Raw genomic sequence first — 19020 nt, 5'->3', positions numbered from 1 at the left:
ACTGCAGTTTAAGACCATCCATAAAACTTACTATATGCCAGTGAAACTGAATTACATGCACTCAGAAATGTCCTTCCTCTGCTGGTGTAACAGTATAGCTTCCGTCCCTCCCCCGCCCCTACCTGGGCTTGAACCAGGTACTCTCTGCACACATCAACAACTGACACCCACGAAGCATCGTTACCCATCGCTCCACAAAAGCCATGGCCCCTGCAGAGCAAGGGGAACCACTACTTCAAGGTCTCAGAGCAAGTGACGTCACCGATTGAAATGCTATTAGTGTGCACCACCGCTAACTAGCTAGCCATTTTACATCGTTTACACTGGAGGTGTAAAACACAAAAGGGGACATATTTGCATATGTTATGGTCTTGTGAAAGCTGTCTGAATTCTGACAAAGAGTTATTTTGTTCTTTTATCACAGCATGTCTACAGATTCTCCCTTCTCTCTGTTTTTGTTTGCTTAGAAATGTTGATACTGGAGACTGTTATCTGAAGAAACTGTGTAACCAAGCATACATGGCGGCTAATAAATGCATTACCATTAATTTGAAGCTTTGTTATCCTCCCCCGATGTCAAGTTATGTATCACTAGATTTGATTTATTACAAGATTAAGGCTATACAATATGGAATACAGTCCGAATAAAGGAGTATGTATTGAAAACATGCCCAAGTTAGGGGAGATACCCATTTAGGCAATCACTAGCTGCTGAGCTGCTCAGTCCTGGCCCTGGGGGTCTGCTGTCCTGTGGGGAGTCTCTCTCGCCTTGACCTAACACACCCGACACCAATAGGATTCTAAAGCTGAGTGCGGTGTGTTGGTTTGGGGCGCTGCAGTGTGGTGGACCCATAGGGACAGGATGGGGCGGCACAGCTCTTTCGTGTGCAAGTAAAAATAGCTCTAAAGTACTATTAGTCCTATGAGATTAATTATATGGAGGATTTGCTGTTTCTGTGTGTAAATGTATATTTAAGATGTATGTGGTTATTTTTTTGTATTTTGTAATTTATTTTATTTTCAAAATCAAAGGTGTGAACTGCGAAGGAAATTGTGTTGGGAGAGAGTTGAGTTATTGACTAGTCTGGTGGGGGTCTAGAGTGCAGGCGGCTTGGGCAGGCTGGTCGATCTGGCTAAAATTTGATATAGAGGATGTCTTAATAAAGCCAATCAAAACTCTTTGTATTTTTTTTCTTCAATAGTTGTTCATTTGTTAGGCTATTGGTTCAATACCATTGGCATAAGGAGAGTCACTGCCTATCAGGTAACTTGTGTGAGAGCTTGCTGAATAAAGGGGAAACACCCCACCTGGACCTCTCTTCTGTCATCACACCATTTATTATTCAACTTGTATGGGATGGTACATACCTTTCCCACTATGTGAACTCAGGGGAGACCATAGCAGCACATTGACAGATGAGGTGGTGGTTCTATAATCTCTCAACTGACTGAATGTCAACAAAGCAACTGCACATGTAAAACATTTATTAAAAGGGGTCAGAAAGATACCTGGGGGCATACAAAATCTCCACTGACCTTTCAAATCCTGTCACTTAATGAATTATATATTTATTCAGCTATATGGAAAGTATCTAGAACAATACACAAGAGGTTGAAGCACGAGCTAAAATAAACACGTGTACTAATGTTGACATTTGCCCATAGGCTTATCTCATTTACATATGGAAGCGAAACGTTTTATGCAAATAAGCTGATTGGACGTGCGGCATGATAGCGCCTTACGCTCGACCCAGTGGTGTCGGATTTCACCGTGAGCAGGCGAGAGAGTGGCAGCGGTGGATCGCTTTATTTATTTTCTGTAAAGAGTAGCGACTGCCCAATGCGAAGTACACTAAACCCCGCCGGTTACAATAGCCAGGCGCCTACTTTGGTATGATACTTTGGCGGTCAGCGATGGAAATCATAGACACGGGCAGTGTGATTTTAACAGCTTACCATTCATACGCACCGTCCAAGATACATTTGGTGGATGAGGGCTGTGCGACTCCGCTGTCTCCAAGACACTCTCCTTGCAGGTAACTGACACGCCAACTAATCTTTGTTGTTGAAAAAAAAAATACAGGAGAAATTAACAAGATGTATATGAACTGTTTAACAACTACCATGGTGTTAGTATGCATATTCTTTGATTCTTTTAAACAAATAGGACTGGGTAAGGTGCTCTGTGAGCGTGGGAAAAAAAAATTGGGTCTCTGCAGTCAGTTTACTGCCTCTCTACTTGCAGTGATGATGAGTAGCCTAGCCTAGATCTATCCAAAAATCTTTAAAGATGTTAATGCATTTATGGAATTGTTGCATTGGTTTCTACTGAAATGTCTTGATGGTTTCTGTATACAACCACCATATATATGGGATTGTAACATCTCGGGCATAGTTCTGACACCCTGAAGTGCTTTTCAAGCGTATCAAACAACCATGTGCTAATAAGAAGACACGCTATTGGATGCAATAAGAAGACACACTTGGATGCAATAAGAAGACACACTATTGGATGCAATAAGAAGACACACTATTGGATGCAATAAGAAGACACACTATTGGATGCAATAAGAAGACACACTATTGGATGCAATAAGAAGACACACTATTGGATGCAATAAGAAGACACACTATTGGATGCAATAAGAAGACACACTATTGGATGCAATAAGAAGACACACTATTGGATGCAATAAGAATACACTCTATTGGATGCAATAAGAAGACACGCTATTGGATGCAATAAGAAGACACGCTATTGGATGCAATAAGAAGACACGCTATTGGATGCAATAAGAAGACACGCTATTGGATGCAATAAGAAGACACGCTATTGGATGCAATAAGAAGACACGCTATTGGATGCAATAAGAAGACACGCTATTGGACACATGCAGGATGATGTTACTTGATCGCAGGGTATAGGCCAGGATTTGGGTATGGTTACCTGACCTCAAATCAACAATTTGAACAGCAGGATATCTCAAACTGTTCCGTCCTTCCCTTGATTTGGTGCCTTGGGGGTATTTAGAGACTTGACTAATTGTTGAAACTTCCATCTACATAGTCTGCAATTCAATAACTTTACAAAAAAGGAAGGCTGTACAACATACCATTAAAAACCCTGTATAATTATGTATCCTGAATATTTCATCAAAGGAGACTGACAACATTGTTTAGATGGAAGGAGGGGAAGTATACCTCACTTTCAGGTCAGTCCAACAAGACACTCACTTTGCAGACAGTCACTTGGCAGTCGCCCCACAGAGCACAAGGTGGCATTTAAAAACCATTATGTCTGAGTACGACCATTGAACATAACAACTGTAATTATGTGTATTAAATCATTACAACTAGCCATTTTCATAGACACACATAAAGAAAAGGAATAGCAAATTGTTCAGGTTTCAGTGGTGGATTTAACACGCCAATATTTTATGATTGCTGTGGAGCAGCTTATTAATTAGGACACACCGTAGCAAAAAACCCTCAAATCAGCGTTTCTTATGAACGAGTTCAGGAGTCCCTCCCTGTTTCAATCCATTTTCTTCTGTTTGTTGCCTAATGAATACGACCGTGGATTGTTTGGACTGCAAACTGACTGAACCTAGCTGTGTGTATGTTAAAGTTGGCTGTATTTTATGTAATTGGCAGAGCTACATTCTTTTGGCATTGAACTGGAATATTTATTGATGGACTGCTCTGTGTCTGTTATGGTGTTTGGAGTTGGAAAGTATCCACTGTACTGTAAATGTAGTCTTAAGACAACTTTCATGGTCTCTCTGGCTCTTTCCCCATTCTAACTATGAATTAATTACATTGTGTGTGTGTGTGTGTGTGTGTGTGTGTGTGTGTGTGTGTGTGTGTGTGTGAATATTAGACCGGAAGATTAAATATTACTTGTACTTATATACATTTTATTGAACCTAAATCAGACCATGAGCCAGGAAAATGAACTTGCGCACATCATTGACTAGATGTTCTGTTATTTGAACACTTTCTTTAGAATTCACTCTATTTCCAAGGATCTGTGTGAGAGCTGTTGACTTGTACGGTGGTGGGTACAATACATGATGTCTGTGCTGACAGTATGTTCCATTTGCTGCCCCACCTGAACAATTCAAGAACATCTAATCTCCCAGCATGGCCAGTTTGCCCAGATGCTTGCTTTGTTTGGCCCCTTGTCCCCAGTGTGCGTGCGCATGTGTGCCTGTGTGTCATCGGGGGGTGATGATAGTGATGTCAGCCCCGAGCTTCCCAGGGTCAGGCACCGATAAAGGAGCCAGCCTCATCTTGTGTGGCATGCCAAAAAGTTGGTGCACCCACATCCATTAGGTCTGAAAATATTTACATTATCCGAGACACATTTGGTGTTTACCCTTAGATATTTTGAGGTCCTTAGATATGTCAAATCGGTCTTGCTCTTGAATTAATTTATGCTTTTTTGGTGAAAAGATGATCTGTTTTTCTGTGACTATTATGGCGGAAATTGTCAAAATATTTTGGGGTGACCATATCTGATGGCGGTTGTGTGTTGATAAGACAAAAACTGCTACCTGTTTTCACATGGAACTATGCTTTGGCTACCAGTACAAGGTTAGATAAATATTAAGGGCATGGTGGTTCTCTGTCTCTCTGCTATTTATACAACTGTATCAGAACAGACAGTAGGCAATCTCTTATGTTCATTTTGTATGTATCTACTGTATGTACTGAAGCAACTATCAGAGGAATTATTTTTTACGACAACCATTAGTCATTATGAGTGATTCCGCAAGAAACCAGGACAAAAAAAATAAGTATCTCTGCTACTTTTTAAAGTTTTGATCCAATTTGTACACATTACCAACAGAGTGAATGGGAAAATGGATTCAAAATGTTCACCCTCTGTTGGTGATTTGCTAAATGTGGCATGATACAAGTAAAAAGTGGGCTGTGATGGGTGACATAGCCTATTGTGCCAATTTCTCTGTATAAAATGGGTCATCTTTTTAAAACTAGCAAATATAATAATAATAATATCCCACTCTGGAACTTTTACATGGCTGTAGAGTATATTATGTTATGTATATTATGATATATATATATATACATACAATTTTAATCAAATATTTTTTCATTAATTCTTTAAAAAAAAATATATATATAATTTTTTTTTCAAGAATTAATGCAAAGTGTCAACTGTAAAGTTTGGTGGAGGAGGAATAATGGTGTGTGGCTGTTTTTCATGGTTCGGGCTCGGCCCCTTAGTTCCAGCATACAATCACATTCTAGACGATTCTGTGCTTCCAACTTTGTGGCAACATTTTAGGGAAGGCCCTTTCCTGTTTCAGCATGACAATACCCCCGTGCACAAAGCGAGGTCCATACAGAAATGGTTTGTCGATCTTTGTGGAAGAACTTGACTGGTGTGCACAGAGCCCTGACCTCAACCCCATCGAACACCTTTGGGATTAATTGGAACGCTGACTGCGAGCCAGTCCAAATCGCACAACATCTGTGCCCAACCTCACTAATGATCTTTTGGCTGATTGGAAGCAAGTCCCCGCAGCAATGTTCCAACATCTAGTGGAAAGCCTTCGCAGAAGAGGGGAGGCTGTTATAGCAGCAAAGTGGGGACCAACTCCATATTAATGATCTTGGTATGAGATTTTCGACCAGCAGGTGTCCACATACTTCTGAGAGAGCTAGAGATGTAGCACCTACAAATGAAACATTGTGGAGTCTTAAAAAGGCCTGGGAAAGGCCAAAATGTCATAAATATGCCAACTTTGATTCAGTATTTCTCAATTAGGCTTTTAGATGCAAATGTCAATAAACCTTCAAAGGACCATTCTATGGATAAAATGTAGTGAATAATAAAAAATAATTGTCCTGGTTTTGTATGCAACCACTCCTATGCCATTACCATCATGCCATTATAGTCATGCCATTAAAATTGGATTACTTATCATCTCAAGATTTGAGAAATAACTTTTAAGCAAGGAAAGTCTGTCTAAGAACAGAAGTCTGTCTGGAATCAAGTTTGCCATATTACACCAGGACAATTCATCAAAACATCATTGACACTCACTGCTTTAGCTGTTATAGTTGTATTTCATCCAGGCCACTGAAGCCAGTGCTTTTGGGAGGGGGTTAGTCTATTTTTAGGAGAGCTAAGCTTTCACTCTTGACTGCTTTATTAGCCCACTTCATGAGCCATTTCATTTATAGTCTCAAATTAATCTCCCTATCTAACATTGTCTGAAGTGGCACAGAAGGTAACGACTGTTGGCCACGTAAATCAAATGCTATTTATTGTAAAGGACACAGCTGGTCATACCACCACGACTGATGATGTGATAAAATATTAAAGTGGCACAATTTTTTTACTCATTGGATCAGATAAAACAGAGGAGTGTGTTGCTATACACTGAGATTGTGTGTGTCTCACTTCCAGGTAACATAATTCCCACATGTTAAAGGCTGGAGATGTTTGTGTGTGTGGGTCTGTGTACCTTTTTGATGTGTGTGCTGACGTTCGTTTCAGCACCGGCACGTGGGTAGGGGCATTTGGGTCACCGGCAGGATTACTTTCAAAGCTTATTCCCATAGAGTTGTGTGTGACACACAATGGTAACCTCTGGTACTCTGGTGTCTCCCTATGAATGTGCCTATTGTAGCCGGTGAAAGACAAGCTCTCCGCTCTCAACCGCCTTTGTGATAATTAGTGGTATTGATGGCTGCAGGGTGTGCTGTTGGGACTTCAGAGCTGTTTTCTCTCTCTCACACAGACACACACACACACTACTGACATCTGTGGACATCCATATTGGGTGGCTATTTTTGGTTTTTTGATTACTTTGGGGGGGGGGGGTGACTGTTTTGGCCTTTTGAACGACTTTGTTCTGGTTTTAGATGACTGTATTTGGATGACTAGTTTAGGTTTGGATAACATTTAGATGACCGTATTTAGCTTTTTGGATGACTTTTCTATTTTTGGGTTATGCACATTCAATGACTGACTTTGTCAATAAACTCTTTAATCGAAAAGCCATCCTGGCGCCAATCTATTTACAGTTTAAGTCGGAAGTTTACATACACTTAAGTTGGACTCATTAAAACTTATTTTTCAACCACTCCACACATTTCTTGTTAACCAACTATAGTTTTGGCAAGTCAGTTAGGACATCTACTTTGTGCAAGACACAAGTAATTTTTCCAACAATTGTTTACAGACAGATTATTTCACTTAATTCACTGTATCAAAATTCCTGTGGGTCAGAAGTTTGCATACACTAAGTTGACTGTGCCTTTAAACAGCGTGGAAAATTTCAGAACATGGTGTCATGGCTTTAGAAGCTTCTGATAGGCTAATTGACATCATTTGAGTCAATTGGAGGTGTGGATGTATTTCAAGGCCTACCTTCAAACTCAGTGCCTCTTTGCTTGACAAAATGGGGAAATCAGCCAAGACCTCCGAAAACAATTGTAGACCCCCATGGGAGCAATTTCCAAACGCCTGAAGGTACCACTTTCATCTGTACAAACAACAGTACAGAAGTATAAACACCATGGGATCACGCAGCCGTCATACCGCTCAAGAAGGAGACGCATTCTGTCTCTTAGAGATGAACGTACTTTGGTGCGAAAAGTGCAAATCAATCCAAGAACAACAGCAAAGGACCTTGTGAAGATGCTAGAGGAAACAGGTACAAAAGTATCTATATCCAGCTCAGCAAAGAAGAAGCCACTGCTCCAAAACCGCCATAAAATAGCCAGACTACGATTTGCAACTGCACATGGGGACAAAGATCGTACTTTTTGGAGCAATGTCCTCTGGTCTGATGAAACAAAAATAGAACTGTTTGGCCATAATGACCATCGTTATGTTTGGAGGAAAAAAGGGGATGCTTGCCGAAGAACACCATCCCAACCGTGAAGCACGGGGGTGGCAGCATCATGTTGTGGGTGTGCTTTGCTGTAGGATGGACTGGTGCACTTCACAAAATAGATGTTATCATGAGGCTGGAAAATTATGTGGATATATTAAAGCAACATCTCAAGACATCAGTCAGGAAGTTAAAGCTTAGTCGCAAATGGGTCTTCCAAATGGATAATGACCCCAAGCATACTTCCAAAGTTGTGGCAAAATGGCTTAAGGACAACAGAGTCAAGGTATTGGAGTGGCCATCACAACGCCCTGACCTCAATCCTATTGAACATTTGTGGGCAGAACTGAAAAAGCATGTGCGAGCAAGGAGGCCTACAAACCTGCCTCAGTTACACCAGCTCTGTCAGGAGGAATGGGCCAAAATTAACCCAATTTATTGTGGGAAGCTTGTGGAAGGCTACCCAAAATGTTTGACCCAAGTTAAACAATTTAAAGGCAATGCTACCAAATACTAATTGAGTATATGTAAACTTCTGACCCACTGGGAATGTGATGAAAGAAATAAAAGCTGAAACAAATCATGCTCTCTACTATTATTCTGACCTTTCACATTCTTAAAATAAAGTGGTGATCCTAACTGACCTAAGACAGGGACTTTTTACTAGTATTAAATGTCAGGAATTGTGAAACACCTTAGCCAAATACATTTAAACTCAGTTTATGTAAACTTCCAACTTCAACTGTATGTCCTATACTTCAACAAACGTGTCAGTTGTCAATGGTAGCTTTTCTGTAAAACACTTCCCATTTCAATGTAGGGAAATTCCACAGTGACAGAGTGATGTTGAGATGAACTTGTCTCACTTTAAAATGTATGCCAAACAAAATCTTTGAAGTTTAACAAACCATACATCCATATGCAGAAGTCTACTTTTAACAATTGCTACATAATTTGACTAAAACACACTTGAGGAACAGTGCAGATGCTGTTTAGTAACAGAATGACAGTCAAATCTCCCTTAGTTTGTGACCATGTTTTCAAAAATAATGTTAAATATCTATTCTGAATTAAGATTCGACGAAAGATTGTGGTGTCAGCTATGATATGAAAAATATCTCTCTTATATCTCTCTTTACTTAATACAGTAAGTGAAGTATGTTTTGTCCATATAAATTACATCAAATTGATCAGAAATACAGTGTAGACAAAGTCATTTACAACATGAACAATTGTAGCTGGAAACGGCAGATTTTTTATGGAATATCTACAAGGCGTACAAAGGCCCATTTATCAGCAACCATCACTCCTGTGTTCCAATGGCACATTGTGTTAGCTAATCCAGTTTAACATTTTAAAAGGCTAATTGATCATTAGAAAACCCTTTTGCAATCATGTTAGCACAGCTGAAAACTGTTGTGCTGATTTAAAGAAGCAATAAAACTGGCCTGCTTTAGACTAGTTGAGTATCTGGAGCATCAGCATTTGTGGGTTCAGGCTCAAAATGTCCAGAAACGAAGCACTTTCTTCTGAGACTCATTGATCTACTCTTGTTCTGCGAAATGAAGGCTATTCCATGTGAGAAAGTGAACAGAACAGCACAAACTGGCTCTAACCAGAATAGAAGGAGTGGGAGTCCTCGGTGCACAACTGAGCAAGAGGACAAGTACATTAGTGTCTAGTTTGAGAAACAGACGCCTCACAAGTCCTCAACTGGCAGCTTCATTAAATATACCTTCAAAACACCAGTCTCAACGTCAACAGTGAAGAGGTGACTCCGGGATGCTGGACTTCGAGACAGGGTTCATCTGTCCTGTGTCTGTGTACTTTTTCCCATCTTAATCCTTTCTTTTTATTGACCAGTCTGAGATATGGCTTTTTCTTTGCAACTCTACCTTCAAGGTCAGCATCCCGGAGTCGCCTCTTCACTGTTGACATTGAGACGGGTGTTTTGCGGGTACTATTTCATGAAGCTGGAATCTTTAACGTGGAAAGGGGAAAAATGTATATTATTAGTTTTTCACAAGCATATCAAGTTGGGCTATGAGCTGAACAGTAGACTATTTATACTGGCATTTTTTATTTACAAGATATTATTTTTTATTTACAAGATAAATTGGTCCATGCCAACTGCCAGCCATAAAAGAAAAACAGACAGAATGTTTTTCAATATGTTGTAAATTTGAAAATGAATTATGCCCTTATTTCAGATTACTCTGATGTTTGTCAAAGGCACTGACGAAGGCCGTGAGGACGATACGTAAAGCTTATTAAAGATCAGTGATACGATCAAGAGCAGTGTTCCTTCCTATTTTTCCTATTTTTCCTCATCTTATCCGGCTGTTGCCATGCACCTGCAAAAAAGATAGCTCAGATGTGCGAGTGCTTTTTGACTTTTGAATTTGACTTTGAATTTGGCAAACAACGAGGGCTTAATTGGAGTCTTTCTTTGGAGCCTAGACCTATTTTTAAATAACATAGCCTACCTCAGCCAGTTATGAGTCTTATCAGCCTAATAGAAGGAGGATTTTTTTTATTAGGCCTACTTATAATTGCAACTGGTCAAAAATGTAGCATCCTACATAAAACAATAATTTAAAGAAAAAAAGTCTGCACATTCGAACTAAAACAATGTAATTAAAAAGAAAGCGCACATTTGTAATTCCCAAACTCTAAAAGTAATTGGAAAGGTAGATACAAATGATGTATGACATTGTGGTTACAATATGAACGTAGCCCATCATGCAAATGATTCCTATGAGCAGGACAATAGACTTTTAGACATCTTCATTCATCAGTGAGTCAATGGCTTGAATAGTCATTGACTCACTCGCGCGTTGAAAAGTAAAGAGATGGCGTCACAATCCATGCCAGGCACACCTTTGAGCTCTGGAACTCCACCTCCGACAAGCAGAGTTAACATATAGTATGTGGTGGGCACAGCAAGGGCCGCCCATAGGGCACAGCAAGGGCCGCCCAGACCGTTATGCTGTTTTGCTATTCCAAGGATGTGTAACCGAAGAGAGATACCACGAGTGGGCACAGAATACATGTTCAAATATTCCATGATATTCTTAAGATATGTGTTGACTGAATATAAGCAAGTGATGTCTGCTAAATAATCAAGTTAGATTTCTCCAGAAATAAATTATTCTAATAACTGGCTTTATTTACAAATTAGTGAGAATATCTCACTCCATGTTCAAAAATTGCCTTTTTGTCGCTCACTCTAGGTTAAATGAAAACTAAATCTCCAAAATATCCTTACTTTTAAACAAAGTTATTTATTATAATTATATATATTTTATTATTAATTATCTAAAAGCCCCTTAGATATTCTCACAGATCCCAATGGAAAATGCCCCTTAGATATTAATATAGAGTCATCCAATCTTCTAAATGTAATTATTGGCGGAGAGTCACATCATTTAAAAATGGTGTAGGTCTTATTTATTTAAAGAGCATACTGAAGTTAAAAGCAAAAGCCTACAACTATTTTAGCAATGTTTCATGCTGCTCTGAGACTATTATGACACAGGGATTCTTTAGCTAATTAGCCCAGTACTGTACTGCCGGATATCACGTTGTACAGCGCCATATTTTCCTTTCCATCCTAACAGAAACCCAGAGGGTTTTTCATTTTTCATGGAATAGGTACACCATAATATTAATCAAATGAATTAAGCAAGTACCAGTCAAAAGTTTGGACATACCTACTCATTCAAGTATATTTCTATATTTTTACTGTTTTCTACATTGTAGAATAATAGTGAGACATTACAACTGTAGCAGGTGTAGCCCATCATGCAAATGTTTCCTATTAGCTGGACAATAGGCTTTTTATAACCAGGCTACAGTTGTGAAAATTCCTCAACTTGTGATGTATTCGATGCTAAAGTACTCTAAAGTGTTACATTTCTAACTCAAAACAGCAGTACAGTAATTATTCATCAACATGTTTATGCTTTCGTTAATAAAATAACAAGAAAAAGGACATTCAAATGTGGATGTTTAAATTTCATTTAATCTCCATTTGGGTATTGGTTAGACAAGAATAAGAAAATTAGGGTGCAGAAATGTATGCTCTTAGTGTAACCGTTATTTAACTAGGCAAGTCAGTTATGAACAAATTCTTATTTACAAGGACAGCCTACTCCTTCCTCGTAAATAGCCCAGTACTGTACTGCCGACCGATATTTTCTGTTCCAGCAAGTACCAGTCAAAAGTTTGGACACACCTACTCATTCGAGGATTATTAATTGTTTATTACTATTTTCTAATAGTGAAGACCTCACCTCTATGAAATAACACATATGGAATCAGTTCAACAAATTCCTATTTACAGCCTACTATTTACAGCCTACTCCTTCCTCCCCAATGGGGATTTGAACCACGGTCTCCCTTGTGCCCCGCATTCTGTAGTACAGACATGGCCTGCTCTCCCTTATGTAAGGAATTAGGCACTTTCCCATGTTAACTACATTATGTATTGTAGACTGCACAGTAGCCTAATAAACACATTTCGCTAATAAAATAATGATAGAAAATACTCTTTCAAAATGCAGATGTTGATTTACTTATGGATCTATAACGAATTACTATGGGAATAAATATCACTGATTTACATAAATATTGGAATAAAGTTGTCCCTTATGTAAGGAATTAGACTTTTTTTAATCATTATTTTATTAACGAAATGTGTTTATTTGTTTATTAGGCTACCGTGCAGTCTACAATACATCCTGTAGTTAACATGGGACTCTTTCAAAATGCAGATGTTGATTGTTATGGATCCATAATGAATTTCTATGGAAATAAATATCACAAATTTTAAAGAAATATTGGAACAAAGTTGTCTAATGAAGGCCAACAATTTAGAATCCTCTAGTCCTGTAGCCTACTCCCAACCGTCATGTTGTACATCGCCATATTTTCCATTCCATCCTAATGTTTTTCTCTGAATAGAAACACCATAATATTAATCAAATTAATATATTTCTTTAAAGTCAATCCCAAATACTATGTTATTACAAAAAAGGTTTGAACCTTTTGTGACAAGGGTGCAGTATTTTCATTTTTGGAAAAATAACGTTCCCGTAGTAAACAGGATATTTTGTCAGGACAAGATGCTAGAATATGCATATAATTGACAGCTTAGGATAGAAAACACTCTACAGTTTCCAAAACTGTAAAAATATTGTCTGTGAGTATAACAGAACTGATATTGCAGGCAAAGGCCAGAGAGAAATCCAATCCGGAAATGCCGTGTTTTGAAAGCGCTGCGTTCCAATGCGTCCCTATTGAGCAGTGAATGGGCTATCAACCAGATTACTTTTTCTCCGTATTCCCCAAGGTGTCTAGAGCTTTGTGACGTAGTCTTACGCATTTATGTTGAAGAATACCCGTAAGCGGCTACATTGCGCAACTGGTCACCTGATGGCTCCCAGAGTGATTCTCGCGTAAAATACAGAGGTAGCCATTATTCCAATTGGTCCTACTGAAAAACCAGTTGTTCCGGTGAATATATTATCGAATAGATATTTGAAAAACACCTTGAGGATTGCTTATAAACAACGTTTGCCATGTTTCTGTCGGTTATTATGGAGCTAATTTGGAATATTTTTTGGCATTTTCGTGACTGCAAATTCCGGGCGTTTTCTCAGCCAAACGTGAAGAACAAACAGAGCTATTTCGCAAACAAAAATAATATTTTGGGAAAAAAGGAACATTGGCTATCTAACTGGGAGTCTCGTGAGTGAAAACATCCGAAGCTCATCAAAGGTAAACGATTTTATTTATTTTATTTTACCTTTTATTTAACCAGGCAAGTCAGTTAAGAACAAATTATTATTTTCAATGATGGCCTAGGAACAGTGGGTTAACTGCCTGTTCAGGGGCAGAACGACAGATTTGTACCTTGTCAGCTCGGGTGTTTGAACTTAATTTGATTTGCTTTTCTGATTTCCGTGACCAAGTTACCTGCTGCTAGCTGGACAAAATGCTATGCTAGGCTATTGATAAACTTACACAAATGCTTGTCTAGCTTTGGCTGTAAAGCATATTTAGAAAATCTGAGACGATAGGGTGATTAACAAAAGGCTAAGCTGTGTCTCAATATATTTCACTTGTGATTTTCATGAATAGGAATATTTTCTAGGAATATTTATGTCCGTTCGTTATGCTAATTAGTGTCAGTCGATGATTACGCTCCCTCATGCGGGATGGGGAGTCATTAGAGGTTAACTTCTCTGGTAATTCCAATACGGACTACTATTAAATGCTTTTCAAAGATGCCCTCTGGTGGTCAAACTAGCAATAACTTGAGGTAACAGAAAAAATGGCTGAGAATTAAATGACGTGCCACAGAATGCTGCGGCCGCACTTAAGGTGTGCTGCAGAATGACGCAACGTTTAAAGGAGGAACCACTGTAAGACATGACTCTCCTGTAGAATTTGTGATTTTTTTTCTCTTGTAGAATACATTCTATACATTATACTGGATTAAGCGTACATTTTTGTTAACTGTAATTTTGTTCGTTATGTTCCAACACTACCTCCATGTTGCGCCAATATCAGTTATTTTTACTCTTGGTTCCAATAGTTTATTTTTTTCTAAGAGTTTGTCAGTTGGACAAGCTCTCTGCAAGACTTTGTATATCTAACCTATCTTTTTCTGACTCAATTCCCTCAACATTGCTCTGATATCCAAAGGTTTTCAAGTTGACATTTTGTGATATAAACCATTTAAGTTGCATAGATTTGAAAATGTATACATTGGTCGTCCAAAATTGCTTTTTAATTCTTTCATGGAAATATTTGGTGAATTCTGAAAAGCTATCCAAGGATTGATCCATAGGGGTGTGTTTTTAGGGAGTGATATTTGTTCTTATAAAATCTGTTTAATTTTCTTCCATGTTAGTGTTCTTAACTATGAGATATTAATGTTCTTAGCGCCATCCTTTTGAAATCAAATACGTTAAGATTCTGGGGATGAGCATGCACATCTTCAATATGTACCCATTGTTCCTCTTTAGTGCGTTTAACAATATGTCGCAAGTAAAATCCTTGGGTAGCAAGTTGACACAATTCCAAATCTGGAAGGTTAAAACCCCCTCATTTTGTGACACTTTACTATTTATTTTATGAGTTTATTTGCTCAGATGAAGTCTGTTATGGCCGAGTATACTTTTTCTAAGGAATCGGTGGGGTAATTTGTATTACCGAAATTAAATATAAAACTTTGGGAGCCAAGCATTCTATAGAAGTTTATTCTACCTGTAAGATTTATGGGAAGATTATTCCATTTAATTAGAAATGCTTTCATGTTGACTAATGGGATAAAGTTATCTTTATATCACAGGAGGTTGGTGGCACCTTAATTGGGGAGGACAGGCTTGTGGTAATGGCTGGAGCGGAATTAGTGGAATGGATGGTTTCTATGTGTTTGATGCTTTTCCATTTGCGCCGTTCAAGCCATTATTGTGAGCTGTCCTCCCTTCAGCAGCCTCCACTGCTTTATGTTTTTGTTGTTTGTTGTCACTTTTATAGAATGCAGCTTTGTAGTAATATAAAAAACGAAATAGTCTCAACAGCAGTGATTGCTGTAGATCATTAATTATTATTTTTTGTTTTCCTATTGCCATTATTTCTGTTTTTTTTCAATGTTAACTTTATATCCTGAGATTTTTGAATATTCTGAAAATATTTTTAGTAAAGGGGACATTGAGTTTTCAATATTGGTCAGGTATATCAGGAGATCGTCTGAAAATAAGTTTAGTTTATATTCGTCTTTACTGATACATGTTACGCTTGGGTCCAGTCTAATTGTTTCTGCAAGCTGTTCAATTGCCAGTGCTAACAGGAGGTGGGGAGAGAGGACATCCCTGTCTCGTGTCCTTTTCTAAAGAAAATTAATCAGATATATTTTTGCTTTAGGATATTTTAAATAATATTTTTATGACATTTTTATTATTTCAGCTGTAAAGTTGAATGCTTCCAAAGTTTTGAATAGAAAATGCCTTTTTGGCATCAACAGCCATTATTGATAAATCAACATTGTTTTTTAGCATGTTATATTATACCAAAACATGTTCTTGTATTTGTTTGTAAGTGCCTATTTTTAATAAACCTTTTGATTAATATGTATCAAGTACTTTTGCCATTCTGTTGCTTATGAGTTTTGTTATTATTTTATTGTCACAATTTATTACATTTATGGGTCTGTAATCTGCAGTGGAATTTTTCCCTGATTTTAATATAACTGAAATAACTGTTTGATACATGGAACTCTGAAGCACTGAATTGAGTGATGTGTTGTCATTTGAGTAAATAGGGGTGCTACGTTGTCCCAGAATATGAAATAAAATTCTATGGGAAAGCTGTCCATCCCTGGTGCTTTTCTCCATGTGGATGTTTTAACAGTGTCTATTCTTTTTGGGCGATTTCCATTTTTTGTGATTTATTTTTCATCTGCTGATAGTTGTTTGTGTTATTGAGTCTAAGAAGGCTGCTGGACCAGTCCAACTGTTATTTAATTGTGATTTATATAGATTTCTGTAGAAGCTTTGAAATGTGTTATTAATAGTGTTGTTTCTAGTTAAAGCATTTATATCCCTATCTTTTTAAAATTATAACTGGTTGGCATGTATTCGTTTTCTGAGGGCTGTGAGGTGTTTACCAGGTTTATTTGCCATTAATTAGTATGCTTTATTTGAGTTTTACCAGGAATAATAATAATAATAGTTCCTGTCTGGGTTTGATGGAATATAATTCAATTTAAAACACCAAATCAATGAGTAAGGTACAATTCAAAATGAGAAAACATCCTCCTTGGTCCATATGCTGGGAATAAGTGAAAAGGGTGTATTCTTATTTATCAGGATGCTTACACATCTGCTGTTGTACAGCAAGTTGCAGCTTAGGCCTTCCAACCCAGCTCCTCTTTAAATATTTCTAATTGTTTTAAATGTAGCTCTTGCAGAAAAAAACGTCTGCTGACAATATCTTGAAATGTTCAAGAACCTTATGCTTATTTTTTCCATCATGAAGCCCGTGCACATTCCATATAATAAGTTACATTTTGTTGGCCTTCAATTCTATACAGTTAAAATTAACCTTGTCTGTTCCATCTGCATTTATTTATTTTTTAGCAGACATACCATATGAGGGCGGCGGACACCCCATGGATATGGAAGAGAAATAGTATAAATACTTAGTTGTTGTATACATTACGTATTTAAAATGTGTGAACATGTAGCCTGAGCAAACATTTAACAGAAAACACACAAATAACATAAAGCAAGTACTTCTTTGTACTTTGAGGCATTATGCCTTTTTAGGGCTTTTAACCTCCTGTACCAAGAATCTGTGGATTATGTCATTGTAAATACATTGGAGGAAGACTGCCACTTGAATGCTGATCTGTATACAAGTATTTAACACCATAGTGCCCTCAAAGTTCATCAATAAGCTAAGGACCCTGGGACTAAACGCATCCCTCTCCAACTGGATCCTGGACTTCCTGATGGGCCGCCTCCAGGTGGTAAGAGTAGGTGACAACTAGATGAATTTAACACAAATCCTGATTATTGGAGGACCAAAAAAGCCGATACCGATTAATCTGCCAAGTTATTTTTTTTAGATATATTTGTAATAATGACAATTACAATAATACTGAATGAACAATGAACCCTTTTTTTAAAACTTAATTTAATACATAAATAACATCTATTTAGTCTGAAATAAATAATGAAACATGCTCAATTTGGTTTAAATAATGCAAAAACATAGTGTTGGAGAAGAAAGTAAGAAAGAAAGTAAGTTTAATATGTGCCATGTAAAAAAGTTAACCTTTAAGTTCCTTGCTCAGAACAAGAGAACATATGAAAGCTGGTTGTTCAATATTCCCAGTTAATAAGTTTTAGGTTGTAGTTATTATAGGAATTATGACGCGTCGACTAGGCACTATAGTATTGCCAGCCTAATCTTAGGAGTTGATAGGCTTGAAGTCATAAACAGCGCTGTGAAGCAAGCATTGCTAAGATCTGTTGGCAAATGCAGTAAAGTTTGAATGAATGCTTACGAGCCTGCTGCCACCTACCACCGCTCAGTCAAATCATAGACTGAATTATAATATAATAAACACACATACGAGCCATTGGTCATTAATATGACTCACCAAGATGGCGTAGTAGTGCAGACGTTGTTGGTCATTCTCCTGTGTACATTTTGTATTTTTCGTCTTTTTTGTATACATTTCAATATATTTTCAAGCTCTTTTTCAATTTTTACAATAAATCTACCGGCAACCCGCCTCACTCAATGTGATACGGATCTGCTATTTTTAGACCTTATAGCCAGAACCTCCATCAGAAGCTAACCAGTTAATTAGCTACTAACTATTTAGTCATTGTTAGCCACCGCTAGCGGCCCAGCCCTGAAGCTAACCTTTAGCCAGGCCCATCTCCTGGCCTGTTCAGTGGACCCTATGATCACTCGGCTATACAGCTCATGCCTCCCGGACTCTTCACTAACATGACCAGAATCCACTACACCACCGGATTCTTGCCGTAAGCTCTGGACATTTGCATCGGATCATTGCTGCTAGCTAGCTGCTACTGAGTGGCTATAGTGGCTAACGCTCCTGTCCCGAAGCTAGCACCAGTTAGCCGTGAGCCAGGCGCGTCTACCGGCTAGCAAACGGAATTACTCCAACTACAATACCTCTTTTGCAAACTGGCCTGGCCACTTTGACGCGGAGCCCCGCCATTCCATCAGGACTGGTCTGCCGATGCAATTCCATCCATTGTGCCCTCAACCGGCCTTTGCCGGACGTCGGAGCAGACACTTCTATTAGCCCCGGCCTGCTCACTTTTTTTGATGCCTTGTCTCCCGCTTGCAAGCATAGTAACAACTACCTAGCATCCTGTTCATTGGACCATATGATCACTTGGTTACATAGCTGATGCCTGCTGGACTGTAAATTAATCACGGTATTCCATTTTGTTTATTTTGTTTATCTGTCGGCCCCAGCCTCAAGCTCAGGCCCTGTGTGTAGTTAACTGACCCTCTCTGCCCATTCATCGCCATTAGACCTGTTGTTGTTGTCTGATTAGCTGTTGTTGTCTTACCCTTTGTTGTCTTGTTGTCT

The 19020-nt window shown here is 38.3% G+C and overlaps 1 protein-coding gene across 1 annotated transcript in view; it reads left to right on the top strand.

Moving 5' to 3' along the window:
• Positions 1-1775: 1775 nt before the first annotated feature.
• The window catches only part of LOC135517305 (rho GTPase-activating protein 18-like), a 52362-nt gene continuing 35117 nt past the window's right edge, over positions 1776-19020 (top strand). Inside the window, exon 1 of the mRNA XM_064941486.1 lies at positions 1776-2036. Within this exon, the coding sequence (XP_064797558.1) occupies positions 1894-2036 (143 nt within the window). The 5' untranslated portion in view covers positions 1776-1893. The remainder of the gene's footprint in view (positions 2037-19020) is intronic.

Source organism: Oncorhynchus masou, chromosome 28, assembly GCF_036934945.1.
Source record: "Oncorhynchus masou masou isolate Uvic2021 chromosome 28, UVic_Omas_1.1, whole genome shotgun sequence".
Classification (NCBI taxonomy): Eukaryota; Metazoa; Chordata; class Actinopteri; order Salmoniformes; family Salmonidae; genus Oncorhynchus; species Oncorhynchus masou.
Note: the sequence above shows the minus strand (reverse complement) of the source record. Positions and strands in the feature narration are given on the sequence as shown.